Below are 17,391 nucleotides of genomic sequence, written 5' to 3' on the forward strand. Positions count from 1 at the left end.
AATAAGGGTTATAAAGGGTTATAAGGGTTATAAAGGGTAATAAGGGTTATAAAGGGTAATAAGGGTTATAAAGGGTAATAAGGGTAATAAAGGGTTATAAGGGTTATAAAGGGTAATAAGTGGTATAAAGGGTTATAAGGGTTATAAAGGGTAATAAGGGTTATAAAGGGTAATAAGGGTTATACAGGGTTATAAGGGTTATAAAGGGTAATAAGGGTTATAAAGGGTAATAAGGGTTATAAAGGGTAATAAGTTATAAATGGTAATAAGGGTTATAAAGGGTATTAAGGGTTATAAAGGGTAATAAGGGTTATAAAGGGTTATAAGGGTTATAAAGGGTAATAAGGGTTATAAAGGGTAATAAGGGTAATAAGGGTTATAAAGGGTCATACGGGTTATAAAGGGTATTAAGGGTTATAAAGGGTAATAAAGGGTTATAAAGGGTAATAAGGGTTATAAAGGGTTATAAGGGTTATAAAGGGTAATAAGGGTTATAAAGGGTAATAAAGGGTTATAAAGGGTAATAAGGGTTATAAAGGGTAATAAAGGTTACTTTTGCACTACTTTTGACCAGAGCCCTATGGGTAAAAGGATACCATTTGGGACTCAACCTAGGTTAAGTGTCTTTCTAAAGAGCATTAGTACAACAGTAGATTCCTGCAGATATTTGCAGCAGTGTCGGCTCAGCCTGGGACAGGGAATAATGTTACCGAGTTTGGCCACTAGATGGCAACAACACTCAATGAGAACATATTTAACCCCTTTGACCAATCAGGTTGCATTATTAATTTAGCACTTCTTTTAACTTTTTTTTCTCCAGAAGAATTCAATTCCCCTTATTTCCCAATACTGGGGAAGTGTGTTTGTTATGGATACTTTGAGTTTGGAGTGTATGTATTTTCAATAAGAGCTGAAATGTTCATATTTCTGTTGCTTTGGCAGTGTGTGTTGGTTACGGAAATGTAGTGTGTTTGGACATGTACAGTATGTCTGGTCCGACCCAGAGCCATGTATTTAGAGAGTTGAGACATTGAGGGTTCTACATTATGATGCATTAATTGACATGACACTACAACATTCTACGGCAGCCATGTTAGCATCGTTTAAATATTCCCGTGTAATGTTATGTAACGGAATTTATAGAATTAGATCAATATTCAAAATTCTTAATGTTGGCCCAACTCTCTAAAATATATGGCTCTGGTAAAAACAGTTGAATTCTGGGAAAAATAGTTGTCTAAGAGAGAGCAGGAGCCTTAAATAGGCTGTTATCCTGCATCAGCAGAATGCTACAGATTCATCATCGACAAAGACAGGAGTCACTGCACCTCACATTTTTCACTTACTTCTCTGTGACACACAAGTCATGCACATGCACACACGCACACACGCACGCACGCACGCAGGCACACACACACAGAGAGAGAGAGAGATTGTGTGAGAGAGAAATATTATGAAAGAGAGACAGAGGGGGGATGAGAAAACGCTAAACACAGAAAGAGGAAGGGGCAGAGAGACAGTGGGGGGGTTAAACGTCCTGCTGAAATCTTACTCAGCAAAAAAAGAAAAAAAAGAAGGAATTTCCGAGTCACTGAAATGTTATATTTCAACAGAGGCATTGAAACCAACTGATTTTATATAGAAACACAATGCAACAATTTGATCCACAAGAACTAAAAGAAAAAGGAAGAAGCTATGGGATATATATATATATATATACACACTCACTCACTCGCTAACTCACTCACTCGCTAACTCACTCACTCACTCACACACTCACACACTCACTCACACACACACTCACTCACTCACTCACTCACTCACTCACTCACTCACTCACTCACACAAACTCACTCACTCACTCACTCACTCACTCACTCACTCACTCACTCACTCACTCACTCACTCACCACTCACACTCACTCACTCACACTCACTCACTCACTCCCACACACACACACTCACTCATTCACTCACTCACTCACTCACTCACTCACTCACTCACTCACTCACTCACACACTCACTCACTCATACACACACTCACTCACTCACTCACTCTCTCTCTCTTACCTTTTTCTGCTTTAGTTCTGCCTTGTTGATGGTGTTCATCTGAACTGGAGGAGACAATCAATCAATAGTATATTAGTATGGTATTGTATAGTATTGTTAAGAAAAGTCTGAAGCAACTCTAGTCTCAAAAGATTCAATGCAAAAGAAAATCCTCAAAAGAGGCCGCACTCACACCCCTACCAGGGTTTCTCCTGCTGCTGTGCCTCAGCTGATTTGGGCCCCTGGTAAATGATCTCCCCTCTGTTGTGTTTCATGCCGTTCCTATCTGACATCACTGTCGGCTGCGAAGGCTCCTGGGGCTTCTCGTTGCTATGGCACCCCTGGGTACAGCCCTACGATAGGAAAGTCCACTAGGAAAGTCCACTCGGGATGCTGTCTCTGATACCTATGGTCCAAACGCAATCTAAAGCATTCTCAGAAGTCCCCTACACATTCATGACCTATAATACATCTCTGCACAGACTAATCTCTCCTCATTCATTTACTTATTTCAGCAACTAAAGGCTTTTCCGTATAGTCGTATAATGTTGGTGAGGTATATTTTTCTGTTTTAATTTTACTCCGGAATCACGATGATAAATACAATCGTTTTTCTCGAGTGCACTTTTAACAGACCTGAGATGTACTTTTGGTCGAGAGCTTCAAGTTCCTCGGTGTCCATATCACTAAGGACCTACTGTCTCATGGTCCAAATACAGCAAGATAGATGTGAAGAAGGTGCGACTACGTCTCTTCCCCCTCAGGAGGCTGAAAAGACTTGGGCCCCTCAGGTCCTCAATAAGTTCCACAGCTGCACCATTGAAAGCATCTTGACTGGCTGCATCAGCGCTTGTTATTGCAACTGCTTGGCATCCAATCACAAGGCACCACAGAGGGTAGTGCGTACGGCCCAGTACATCACTGGGGCCAAGCTTCTTGACATCCAGGACCTGTATACTAGGCAGTGTCAGAGGAAGGCCCTAAAAATGGACAAAAACCTCCAGACACCCAAGTCACAGACTGTTCTCTCTGCTTCCACGGGGACATACTTCTTTCACTGTACAGCCCTACCTATGGGTTGTGGATCAATGACATGGGGTACCAGTCTACTCAGTGACACCCAGAGAACATTAGCATCGTAGCTCTTATTGCGGGACTCTGAAACAACTGTGAAATGAGACACATTTATTGTACAATGGTGCATTGTGATCGCAGTGGTGTGGTGGGCTTGGCTTGCAAATTCAGCACACACAACATTCTATAATAGAATTGTGTTATTTGATGTGTATCTTTATTGACACACAAAGACCCAAACGGCGTTCCAAAGTTTGGTGGAAACACCACTGGTGGGAAAATGCGCATATTGTCTTTATTCGGATTCTAGAATGTTCCCATGAAAATCTGTCGGGCAATTGGATGGAAACCTAGCGAGTGTCTGCCTCTCTCATAGGCACATCTGTCACACACACGTTTACAATCTCTCAATCCGGAATCTCTCCATGATATATCAGTGATTGGATGACTACAACTCTAGCACACGGTGTTCCTAACAGACACACTAAAACAGTGACGACCTGTCATTCACAGCATGTTTTGATCCACACATTTTTACCCCAAAATAAATACAAATGTTTTTTTTTTGGGGGGGGTTGCCTGTTTTGGGTGTTATTTTGGCGTTAATATGTGTCACATATCAGTTTGCAAACAATGTAAAAAATATATCATTGAGTTAATGAAGCTGCATTAAAACATGGTCTCTTTTTTGTTTTCTTGAGTAAAGCAGCTCCAAAATGCTGGTGTTTCAGCCTAGCTCAGTGCTTTCTGTGGTGATGGGGCAAGCCAGCAGAAAATACAGAGCGTTGCACCGTGATTGGCTCAGTGTTCTGTCACTCATGGGGACACTACGTCACCGCCAAGTCTAAGGATCGAGCTCGAAAATACAAGCACTTTGGGTGCTGCCATCGAGTTACATTAGAAGTTCCCATGAAAGGAGGCTCAAGGTCATTGGCCACAGATAAAATGACGTCAAATCTAGTAGCTTTGATTGGACTAATGTCAACATAATTTCAAAATCTTAGCTAGCAGTCATCATGAATCAAGTCGACAATCTACTGGCAAATCCTTGTCATATGACGATACATTCTAGATAAAACGTATCGGTGCTCATCAGTCATTGGACATAAACATTACACAAGTTGAATATCGCAAATTCAACAATGAGTGGTTTGGAAGGAATCAGCGGCTAACTGCAAGCACTGCAAAGCAATCACTAGCCTGCTATTCAGTGGAGTGGCTGTGTGGTCCCAAGTCTAAGATTAAGTCTATATTCCTAGTTTAAAATTATAAACTTGGAACTGCAAAATCGGACTTCAAAGAGTTCAAGAGCACTGCGAACCCAGGAAAACGAGCTATGACTGGGAAAATACGCTTTGAACTTTCATCCAACTCGAAATTGTAAATCCGGAAGTCGGGCCTCTTTCTAGAGCTACGACCTGAAGATCACTGACTTCATACCCCTCTCACTTACTCCTCGCTCCCGCTCTTCAGCTGTCAGTCGTTATCTAGCGGTGGATTGGCATTACCCTGGCCTGCCCTGGCTGTGTGTGTCCTGGTAGTTTGGACTAAGGACTGTCACTAATAAATGTTGGCTTATTACTGGCTTTTTGGGACAGACATAAAACTGGACACGCTAAGGCCTACTGTAGGTCCACCTCTTGCCCTACACTAACGCCAAACTATTTTCAATAGCATACCGGCTTGACCTTTGAATTCTGTGTGGTTTTGAAACAGAACAAAAATCACAAAACACTAAAAGGAATGGAAAATGACTTTATTTCATCTTCTTCTTAAAAAAAAAAAAAGTAAAATAAAACAAAAGTAAAATAAAAGCCCATAATTGAATTATATTCTGAAACATTTGTTATGTATTATTTCCATGCTTAATAAAATCATTATATTTCTGCATAAATAAATAAACATTTACAAAGAGGGGGAAGAACGAGAAGAATCAGAGACGAAGGTGTCATTCTCTGAATCATTGACGACCAATCAATCGATCAACAACTGATCAAATGGACAATTCATTGCTGGCCTGTAGACATGCAGCCAATCGTCTTCCTTCCTTCTCCATACATGAAATCCCCCATTGGGTATTATATCATATTATATATATATACCGCATAATGCAATTATCTCTCAGGTTCAGAAAAATGTAACAAAAGAAAACAAAATAACATTATAGCAGGTGTGTGTGTGTGTGTCTGTGTGCATCCCAAATGACAATCTCTTCCCTACTGTACGTAGTTCACTAAGTAATGCACTCTGTAGGGGACAGGCTATCATTTAGGATGTATATTACGTGTGTTTGTATGTACATACTAAATCACCAGTCAGAAGAGTAGTTATCAACAACAACAACAAAACATTTAGGAAAAAATAATGTGCACAGGAAAATCTTTGAACGAACACACCGACTGAAAATGAGGGAAGTTATGTTGTTTGTTTTGTTTTTGTTTTTAACAAATAAAACAAATACATTTCAGGGATTTATCCAAATGTATCCATTCGTAACCCCAAAAGCCTCCCCATTCCTTTGTGCGTTTCAGATTGACTGACACGTATCGGTCTCGTATGGAAAGGATCACACACACAGAGGCTGCTTCACTTACAGATAGTATCAAAAAGACCCATTTCAATAGGAGTCAAAGTAACATGGCATCTTTGGAAAAGTGGGTCGGGCTACACCCTTCAGACCAATGCATTTTGAGAAGACGGGAATCAAGGAAAGACAATTGAGATTGAATAGGTCTGTTTAGGTTAGGGGTACCGGTTCTTGTAGCAGGTTAGGTTAGGGGTACCGGTTCTTGTAGCAGGTTAGGTTAAGAGTGCCTTTTCATGACAACACGGACACTTGAGCAAGTTGACAGGGTAGATCAGATCAAGCTTTTAACTAGCCTGGAATCCAAGCTGATATGCTTACAGTCTTGTTTCACCAGGCTAGCTTTTAAAGGTGTAGCGAGGACAAGACATCACCAGGCTAGCTTTTAAAGGTGTAGCGAGGACAAGACATCACCAGGCTAGCTTTTAAGGTGTAGCGAGGACAAGACATCACCAGGCTAGCTTTTAAAGGTGTAGCGAGGACAAGACATCACCAGGCTAGCTTTTAAGGTGTAGCGAGGACAAGACATCACCAGGCTAGCTTTTAAAGGTGTAGCGAGGACAAGACATCACCAGGCTAGCTTTTAAAGGTGTAGCGAGGACAAGACATCACCAGGCTAGCTTTTAAGGTGACATCACCAGGCTAGCTTTTAAAGGAGCAAGACATCACCAGGCTAGCTTTTAAAGGTGTAGCGAGGACAAGACATCATCAGGCTACTTTTAAAGGTGTAGCAGGATATCACCAGGCTAGCTTTTAAAGGTGTAGCGAGGACAAGACATCACCAGGCTAGCTTTTAAAGGTGTAGCGAGGACAAGACATCACCAGGCTAGCTTTTAAAGGTGTAGCGAGGACAAGACATCACCAGGCTAGCTTTTAAAGGTGTAGCGAGGACAAGACATCACCAGGCTAGCTTTTAAAGGTGTAGCGAGGACAAGACATCACGACCATGTATTCATTGAGGAGAGAAGACTCTCCACGCTGTCACTCTCTGCCCTTCCACCACTTTGAAACCAGCTCAAATTTACACAAAACACCTCCATTTACAGGCAGGACTTGCTTTATACATTGTTTTCTCTGCATGGAATCCCAAAAATAATAAGTAAAGACAAACTGGAGAACACAAGACGTGATAAATTCAGGAGAAAGGAGAGAGAAAAAAATGTTGTTTTGGGAGATTTCACTTCTTTTTTTTTTTTTTTTAACGGCAAACAAAAAGTTGTATTCCAAATGGCACCAGGTTCCCTATATAGTGCACTACTTTTGACCAGAGCCCTGTTCCCTATATAGTGCACTACTTTAGACCAGAGCCCTATGGCTTAGGGTTGATTCAAGATCCTAGAACTGCTACCCAGAGCTCCATGCCCACCAGATTCAGGGACTGTATGAATCTGGGGAGTCCAGAGAAGGGCATCTGTTTTGGGCCACAAAGATTGAGGGAAGCCCTTAACTTCCAAACCACCACTCAACAACCACCCCCCCCCTTACATAGGTGCTGCTATAGCGAGGCTATCCTTTAGACAAAGAGACATTTCAGAAAGACTACAGGCCTCATCTTTCATAAGGATGATATATCACCCGTAGCCAGCCGATTGGCTATCGATGCATATATATTCCAATCCAAGACAGTTTTAAAGTTTCCAGGATTGATGGACACTGGAGTGGGGACATGCCCACTCACAGCAGAAGCAGTGAAGGCCAATGACAGAGCCCAGAGAAACAGGAAGTTAGATGGGGATTCTAAAGCCGTATCTAAAGGAGAACGAAGAAGAGACAGCACCTTGGGGGTAATTCTAGAGCTGGGTCTACCTGACAGTATACAAGGAGGGGGATATTTTATATCTATAATCTACCCGGCACTGGATGAGACCAGAGGAAGAATCTAGAGCTGTACGTACTAGACAGGCATTGGAGAGACCAGAGGAAGAATCTAGAGCTGTACATACTAGACAGGCATTGGAGAGACCAGAGGAAGAGAGTAACAGAGTTTCATAAAAGGTGTTATGTTAATATACATCATTATCATTTAGGTGTATGATGTCTAAGCAGGTGTTTGGAGAGGTTGGACTTGCGAGCAAAGCTGAGAAAGCAGTACATACTAGACAGGCATTGGAGACCAGAGAAACAATCTAGAGCAGTACATACTAGACAGGCATTGGAGACCAGAGAAACAATCTAGAGCTGTACATACTAGACAGGCATTGGAGACCAGAGAAAGAATCTAGAGCTGTACGTACATCAGGTGGCATAGTCATCATACACTTCAGCGCCAAGATATTAGCCTGGTCCCAGGTCTTTTGCCTACTCCACGGTCAACATTTAGCATGACAATTACATAAGAAGTTGGCAAGAGAGCACAGACCTGCTACCAAGATCCATGAAACAGACCTGCTACCAAGATCCAGGCAACAGACCCGCTACCAAGATCCAGGAAACAGACCCGCTACCAAGATCCAGGAAACAGACCCGCTACCAAGATCCAGGAAACAGACCCGCTACCAAGATCCAGGAAACAGACCCGCTACCAAGATCCAGGAAACAGACCCGATCCAGGAAACAGACCAGCTACTAAGACCTGCCAAGATCCAGGAAACAGACCTACCAAGATCCAGGAAACAGACCTGCTACCAAGATCCAGGAAACAGACCTGCTACCAAGATCCAGGAAACAGACCTGCTACCAAGATCCAGGAAACAGACCTGCTACCAAGATCCAGGAAACAGACCTGCTACCAAGATCCAGGAAACAGACCTGCTACCAAGATCCAGGAAACAGACCTGCTACCAAGATCCAGGAAACGGACAGAAAACAGCCCTGGGTGAGCAACACATGGCACGCGCAGGAACACACACCAATGTGTTTTATACAGGGGAATTACGACGGTGGAAATTGTGGCAATTTGTCCAAAAGATGTTAACCCCTCGCCTGTTTCACCTGAGCCCCAATAGTTACACTGACATCCTTTCATAAAGCAATCCGGGAACCAGAGTGTTATCAAACCAGTAGTGGCTTGTCCATTTTACACTCAATGTGTCCCAAAAGGTATTTAACAACAAAGTTGTTGGCAATAAGGTTCAGAAAGTGAACCAGTAACAACCTTGACACACAGACTGTTCAGAACATCGTGAAACACCCGTTATGGGAGTCGTCTTAGACTCAACAACAGGACATCATCCCTTGACACCAGAAGTTACATCCTTTCATATGACATCTTGAAATTTGGGAGGAAAATTGACAGAGCATTGCTTTAAAACAATACATAATGAGTAATGACATTATGATTAAAAAAATATATAAAAATGGACATTATTACCACCAGAATTATCCCAGAAAAATCTAACATTGTTCAGTGTGTGTTTCTGCATGTGTATGTGTGTGTGTAACGTGCTACATGCATGTGTGTACATCTGTATGTACACGTTATTGCATGCCTGTGTGTGTGTGTGTGTGTGTGTGTGTGTGTGTGTGTGTGTGTAAGCATGAATCCATCACAATTCGAGGGCACAGCAGGATGAGGAAACTGTTTTTACAAGATACAGACGCAGTAGAGAGGAGGGGATAGAAACATTTTACACCAGGAATGTTCCCAAATGGCAACCTATTCTCTAAATACTGTAGGCCCCCTACTTTTAACCAGGGCCCTTAGGGCAGTAGTGCACTTGATAGGGAACAGGGTGCCATTTCAGATGCGCTCAACAGTTCTCTAGCTCTCTCATGGACAGACAGAAATACATGAGAAGCAGGCAAGAGTTGGGAGGATGGTGAGGGTAGAGGGCTGTCCTTAATGCTTTCTATCCAGTCTGATTGATGGTAGGATGATGGTGAGGGTAGAGGGCTGTCCTTAATGTTTTCTATCCAGTCTGATTGATGGTAGGATGATGGTGAGGGTAGAGGGCTGTCCTTAATGTTTTATATCCAGTCTGATTGATGGTAGGATGATGGTGAGGGTAGAGGGCTGTCCTTAATGTTTTCTATCCAGTCTGATTGATGGTAGGATGATGGTGAGGGTAGAGGGGTGTCCTTAATGTTTTCTATCCAGTCTGATGGTAGGATGATGGTGAGGGTAGAGGGGTGTCCTTAATGTTTTCTATCCAGTCTGATTGATGGTAGGATGATGGTGAGGAGGGGTGTCCTTAATGTTGTCTATCCAGTCTGATTGATGGTAGGATGATGGTGAGGGTAGAGGGGTGTCCTTAATGTTGTCTATCCAGTCTGATTACACCTGGTGATGGCTTCTCCATGTCTGAAACACCTCCCCTGGGTAACATACAGACCGTAACTGCTTTTTCTGAACTAGCAAACAGTCAAGGACGGCTAGCGAGCAGGGACAAACATTTCCACCCGGTTGATGAGTAACGGTGAGAAAGTTGGAAAACAAAAAACATCTTTAATTTGGTGACCTTTTAGTCTAAGAAAGCAGGTAGAGACCAGCTCACTAAGTAATGCTTTATAAACAGTGCGCGCACACACACAGAGATAGAAAACCAGAACACAAGATCCTACCGGTTTGTAACCATCTCACCAACCAGAGAGGATGGCTCCAACTGTAACCTACCCATCTATTTGTAGACAAATCAGTCCGTTCTGCCCATGGCTAGATTCACACCTCTGTCTGTTTCTGTGTGTGTGCCAAAGTGCTCAATATCAGCTCAGTAGCATACCTACAACATCGAAGAGTCCCAGTCATTTCAACGGGCTGTAATCCATCCATCTACACCAAAGGTAACAGAAGACAAACTAAACCAACACAGAAAAGTCAATGTACACACGGGTCCTAAGTGTAATGAACCTATGACCTTTCACACCTGACCCCTTCACACCGTCTACTCTAAAAGACCTATCCATTTATAGGGGTTCAGTATTATTTTTATTTTTTTGGGGGGTTGTTTGTTTGAGGGTGGGGGCTGTTTCAGACAGAGAGGTAAGCCTTTATGATATCATAAACACTCTTCCTTGCTCTACCCTCCATCTCCCGGGTTCATCAGCCTCTTCCTCTCCTCTTCCTCTCCTCTTGTATTTGGTGTTGGTTGGTTTTTCTTCTGTCTGCCCCTCAGTCTTTCATTCATTCATTCGTTTCCCTTTTCTTCGTTTGTCCGCTCTGTGTGTTTTATGCCATCATTTTTTTGGCGCTCTGCTCCCCCAGGTGAAATTACATGAACTGCATCTGAGACGGAGAGAAAGAAGAGAGAAAGAGGAAGGAAAGGCAGTCAGTGAGGGAAAATGGCAGAAAAGGACACTAAACTGCAGAGGAAAATGGGTTTGTGAGTTCGGATGTACAATTGTAGGGCCATAAAGGACTTTGGACTAAGGGTGTAGGTCAGGTAGGGTAACTTGAGTTCAGGGGATGGGGCATAACAGTGTTGTAAGGGTCTGGGGGGTCACCTGGGCTCCAGGCATGGGGGAGAAGGGGTTTGTGGGTCTGAGTACAGGCTGGTTGTACATCATGGGCTGGGGGGCCATCACCTGTACACCCCCCATCTGACCCATCTGAGGGACCTGGGGAAGAAAAAACATATCAAGCTTTTCTTTTTGTTTTAAAAATGGGTCAAGCAGTGAGAGACAGGAAAGTTGGGGGACATGTTTAGCATCAGAAGGATGTGGGCCTTGCTAGGCCACGGCCATTCTTCTAGCAAAATACATACCAGGTATTAATATGGCTGTGTGAACAGGACTCACCATTCCATACATAGGCACTTGCGGTGTGGTCATGGGGAAAGGCATAGGAGCTGGAGCCTGTATGGGAGGAGAGAGAGACCTGGTTAACAGAGCTGAGGGACAATTAAAGACTGGTCTAAACAGGTAAAACTGATGGGATGACCTCCACGGACACCACATTCATCAACAGGTAAACTACAGATAAATACACTTCAAATAAACTACATGTAAATATAGGTCAAATAAACTACATGTAAATATAGGTCAAATAAACTACATGTAAATATAGGTCAAATAAACTACATGTAAATATAGGTCAAATAAACTACATGTAAATACAGGTAAATAAACTACATGGGTCAAATAAACTACATGTAAATATAGGTCAAATAAACTACATGTAAATATAGGTCAAATAAACTACATGTAAATATAGGTCAAATAAACTACATGTAAATATAGGTCAAATAAACTACATGTAAATATAGGTCAAATAAACTACATGTAAATATAGGTCAAATAAACTACATGTAAATATAGGTCATATAAACTACATGTAAATACAGGTCAAATAAACTACATGTAAATATAGGTCAAATAAATTGCTAATAAATAAAGGCAAAATAACCTAAAAGAAACAACTACATGTAAATACAGGTCAAATAAACTATAAATAGATGCAGGTAAAATAAAACAAACAGGTAAACAAACTACAGGTAAAATGATTTACAGATAAACTACAGGTATAATGATAAACTACAGGTATAATGATAAACTACAGGTAAAATGATAAACTACAGGTAAAATGATTTACAGATAAACTACCGGTATAATGATTTACAGATAAACTACAGGTAAAATGATAAACTACAGGTATAATGATTTACAGATAAACTACAGGTATAATGATAAACTACAGGTATAATGATAAACTACAGGTATAATGGTTTACAGATAAACTACAGGTATAATGGTTTACAGATAAACTACAGGTATAATGGTTTACAGGTAAACTACAGGTAAAATGATTTACAGGTAAACTACAGGTAAAATGATTTACAGGTAAACTACAGGTAAAATGATTTACAGGTAAACTACAGGTATAATGATTTACAGGTAAACTACAGGTAAAATGATTTACAGGTAAACTACAGGTATAATGATTTACAGATAAACTACAGGTATAATGATTTACAGGTAAACTACAGGTATAATGGTTTAAAGATAAACTACAGGTATAATGATTTACAGGTAAACTACAGGTAAAATGATTTACAGATAAACTACAGGTAAAATGATAAACTACGGGTATAATGATTTACAGGTAAACTACAGGTAAAATGATAAACTACAGGTAAAATTATTTACAGATAAACTACAGGTAAAATGATTTACAGATAAACTACAGGTAAAATGATAAACTACAGGTAAAATGATAAACTACAGGTATAATGATAAACTACAGGTATAATGATAAACTACAGGTAAAATGATTTACAGATAAACTACAGGTAAAATGATTTAAAGATAAACTACAGGTATAATGATTTACAGATAAACTACAGGTAAAATGATTTACAGATAAACTACAGGTAAAATGATAAACTACAGGTATAATGATAAACTACAGGTAAAATGATTTACAGATAAACTACAGGTAAAATGATTTAAAGATAAACTACAGGTAAAATGATAAACTACAGGTGTAATGATTTACAGATAAACTACAGGTAAAATAAATAACTACAGGTAAACTACAGGTATAATGATTAGGTATAATGATAAACTACAGGTATAATGATAAACTACAGGATAAACTACAGGTATAATGATAAACTACAGGTATAATGATAAACTACAGGTATAATGGTTTACAGATAAACTACAGGTATAATGATTTACAGATAAACTACAGGTATAATGATTTACAGATAAACTACAGGTAAAATGATTTACAGGTAAACTACAGGTAAAATGATTTACAGATAAACTACAGGTATAATGATAAACTACAGGTATAATGATTTACAGATATACTACAGGTATAATGATAAACTACAGGTATAATGATAAACTACAGGTAAAATGATTTACAGATAAACTACAGGTATAATGATAAACTACAGGTATAATGATAAACTACAGGTATAATGATAAACTACAGGTATAATGATTTACAGATAAACTACAGGTATAATGATAAACTACAGGTATAATGATAAACTACAGGTATAATGATAAACTACAGGTATAATGATTTACAGATAAACTACAGGTATAATGATAAACTACAGGTATAATGATAAACTACAGGTATAATGATAAACTACGGGTATAATGATTTACAGATAAACTACAGGTAAAATAAATAAATATAGATACAACAAACTACAGGTATAATGATTTACAGATAAACTACAGGTATAATGATAAACTACAGGTATAATGATAAACTACAGGTATAATGATAAACTACAGGTAAAATGATTTACAGATAAACTACAGGTATAATGATAAACTACAGGTATAATGATTTACAGATAAACTACAGGTATAATGATTTATAGATAAACTACAGGTATAATGATAAACTACAGGTATAATGATAAACTACAGGTATAATGATAAACTACAGGTAAAATGATAAACTACAGGTAAAATGATTTACAGATAAACTACAGGTATAATGATAAACTACAGGTATAATGATAAACTACAGGTATAATGATAAACTACAGGTAAAATGATTTACAGATAAACTACAGGTATAATGATAAACTACAGGTATAATGATTTACAGATAAACTACAGGTATAATGATTTATAGATAAACTACAGGTATAATGATAAACTACAGGTATAATGATAAACTACAGGTATAATGATAATGATAAACTACAGGTATAATGATAAACTACAGGTATAATGATAAACTACAGGTATAATGATTTATAGATAAACTACAGGTATAATGATAAACTACAGGTATAATGATAAACTACAGGTATAATGATTTAAATAAACTACAGGTAAAATGATTTATAGATAAACTACAGGTATAATGATAAACTACAGGTATAATGATAAACTACAGGTATAATGTAGGTATAATGATAAACTACAGGTATAATGATAAACTACAGGTATAATGATTTATAGATAAACTACAGGTATAATGATAAACTACAGGTATAATGATAAACTACAGGTATAATGATAAACTACAGGTAAAATGATTTACAGATAAACTACAGGTATAATGATAAACTACAGGTATAATGATAAACTACAGGTATAATGATAAACTACAGGTATAATGATAAACTACAGGTATAATGATTTACAGATAAACTACAGGTATAATGATAAACTACAGGTATAATGATAAACTACAGGTATAATGATAAACTACAGGTAAAATGATAAACTACAGGTATAATGATAAACTACAGGTATAATGATAAACTACAGGTATAATGATTTATAGATAAACTACAGGTATAATGATAAACTACAGGTATAATGATAAACTACAGGTATAATGATAAACTACAGGTAAAATGAGGTAAAATGATAAACTACAGGTATAATGATAAACTACAGGTATAATGATAAACTACAGGTATAATGATAAACTACAGGTAAAATGATAAACTACAGGTATAATGATAAACTACAGGTAAAATGATTTAGATAAACAGATGATAAACTACAGGTAAAATGATAAACTACAGGTAAAATGATAAACTACAGGTATAATGATAAACTACAGGTATAATGATAAACTACAGGTATAATGATTTATAGATAAACTACAGGTATAATGATAAACTACAGGTATAATGATAAACTACAGGTATAATGATAAACTACAGGTAAAATGATTTACAGATAAACTACAGGTATAATGATAAACTACAGGTATAATGATATAATGATAAACTACAGGTATAATGATTTATAGATAAACTACAGGTATAATGATAAACTACAGGTAAAATGATTTACAGATAAACTACAGGTATAATGATAAACTACAGGTATAATGATTTATAGATAAACTACAGGTATAATGATAAACTACAGGTATAATGATAAACTACAGGTATAATGATTTACAGATAAACTACAGGTAAAATGATAAACTACAGGTATAATGATAAACTACAGGTAAAATGATAAACTACAGGTATAATGATAAACTACAGGTATAATGATAAACTACAGGTAAAATGATAAACTACAGGTAAAATGATAAACTACAGGTATAATGATAAACTACAGGTAAAATGATAAACTACAGGTAAAATGATAAACTACAGGTATAATGATAAACTACAGGTAAAATGATTTACAGATAAACTACAGGTATAATGATAAACTACAGGTATAATGATAAACTACAGGTATAATGATAAACTACAGGTAAAATGATAAACTACAGGTATAATGATAAACTACAGGTAAAATGATAAACTACAGGTATAATGATAAACTACAGGTATAATGATAAACTACAGGTAAAATGATTTACAGATAAACTACAGGTATAATGATAAACTACAGGTAAAATGATTTACAGATAAACTACAGGTAAAATGATTTACAGATAAACTACAGGTAAAATAAATAACTACAGGTAAACTATAAATAAATATAGATACAACAAACTACCGGTAAAATGATTTACAGATAAACTACAGGTATAATGATTTACCTGTAGTTATTTATTTTACCTATAGTTTAACTATAAATAAATGTAGGTACCTCAAACTACAGATAAATACAGGCACAATAAACTACAGATAAATACAGGCCATATAAACTACAGGTAAAGAGGTCATATAAACTACAGGTAAAGAGGTCATATAAACTACAGGTAAAGAGGTCATATAAACTACAGGTAAAGAGGTCATATAAACTACAGGTAAAGAGGTCATATAAACTACAGGTAAAGAGGTCATATAAACTACAGGTAAAGAGGTCAAATAAACTACAGGTAAAGAGGTCATATAAACTACGGCTTTCTACTAGATGTTAGAACATTGTTGCTATAACAACCTCCACTCTTCTGGGAAGGCTTTCTACTAGATGTTGGAACATTGCTGCTGGGGACTTGCTTCCATTCAGCCACAAGAGCATCAGTGAGGTCGGGCACTGATGTTGGGTGATTAGGCCTGGCTCGCAGTCAGCATTCCAATTCATCACAAAGGTGTTCAATAGGGTTGAGGTCAGGGCTCTGTGAAGGCCAGTCAAGTTCTTCCACACCGATCGACAAACCATTTCTGTATGGACCTCGCTTGATGCACAGGGGCATTGTCATGCTGAAACAGGAAAGGGTATTCCCCAAACTGTTGCCACAAAGTTGGAAGTTCAGAATTGTCTAAAATGTCATTGTATGCTGTAGCATTAAGATCTCTCTTCACTGGAACTAAGGGTCCCGAACCATGAAAAACAGCCCCAGACCATTATTCCTCCTCCACCAAAGTTTACAGTTGGCACTATGCATTGAGGCGGGTAGAGTTCTCCTGGCATCCGCCAAATTCAGATTAGTCCGTCGGACTGCCAGATGGTGAAGAGTGATTCATCACACTGCTCCAGAGTCCAATGGAGGCGAGCTTCACACCACCTCAGCCGGCGCTTGGCATTGTGCATGGTGATCTTAGGCTTGTGTGCGGCTCCTCGGCCACGGAAACCCCTTTCATGAAGTCCTCGACAAACAGTTATTGTGCTGACGTTGCTTCCAGGGGCAGTTTGGGACTCGGTAGTGAGTGTTGCAACCGAGGACAGACAATTTATTTGCGCTGTGTGCTTCAGCACTCAGCGGTCCTGTTCTGTGAGCTTGTGTGGCCTACCACGTCGTGGCTGAGCCGTTGTTGCTCCTAGACGTTTCCACTTCACAATAACAGCACTTACAGTTGACCATGGCAGCTCTAGCAGGGCAGAAATCTGACAAACTGACTCGTTGGAAAGGTGGCATCCTAAAACGGTGCCACGTTGAAAGTCAAGGAGCTCTTCAGTAAGGTCAGTC

At 38.7% G+C, this 17,391-nt stretch overlaps 1 protein-coding gene across 11 annotated transcripts in view; it reads right to left on the minus strand.

Annotated features, from left to right (window-relative positions):
- Positions 1 to 6,863: 6,863 nt before the first annotated feature.
- LOC115121732 (phosphatidylinositol-binding clathrin assembly protein-like) overlaps positions 6,864 to 17,391 on the minus strand; it is a 92,739-nt gene continuing 82,211 nt past the window's right edge. For all 11 annotated transcript variants that reach the window (XM_065025268.1, XM_065025267.1, XM_065025265.1 and 8 more), the window contains 4 exons: positions 11,382 to 11,438; positions 11,088 to 11,201; positions 8,304 to 10,869; positions 6,864 to 8,226 (listed from right to left, as the gene is read on the minus strand). In XM_065025268.1, the coding sequence (XP_064881340.1) occupies positions 10,855 to 10,869; positions 11,088 to 11,201; positions 11,382 to 11,438 (186 nt within the window). In that variant the 3' untranslated portion in view covers positions 6,864 to 8,226; positions 8,304 to 10,854. The remainder of the gene's footprint in view (positions 8,227 to 8,303; positions 10,870 to 11,087; positions 11,202 to 11,381; positions 11,439 to 17,391) is intronic.

Source organism: Oncorhynchus nerka, linkage group LG12 (genome assembly GCF_034236695.1).
Source record: "Oncorhynchus nerka isolate Pitt River linkage group LG12, Oner_Uvic_2.0, whole genome shotgun sequence".
In the NCBI taxonomy this organism is placed as follows: Eukaryota; Metazoa; Chordata; class Actinopteri; order Salmoniformes; family Salmonidae; genus Oncorhynchus; species Oncorhynchus nerka.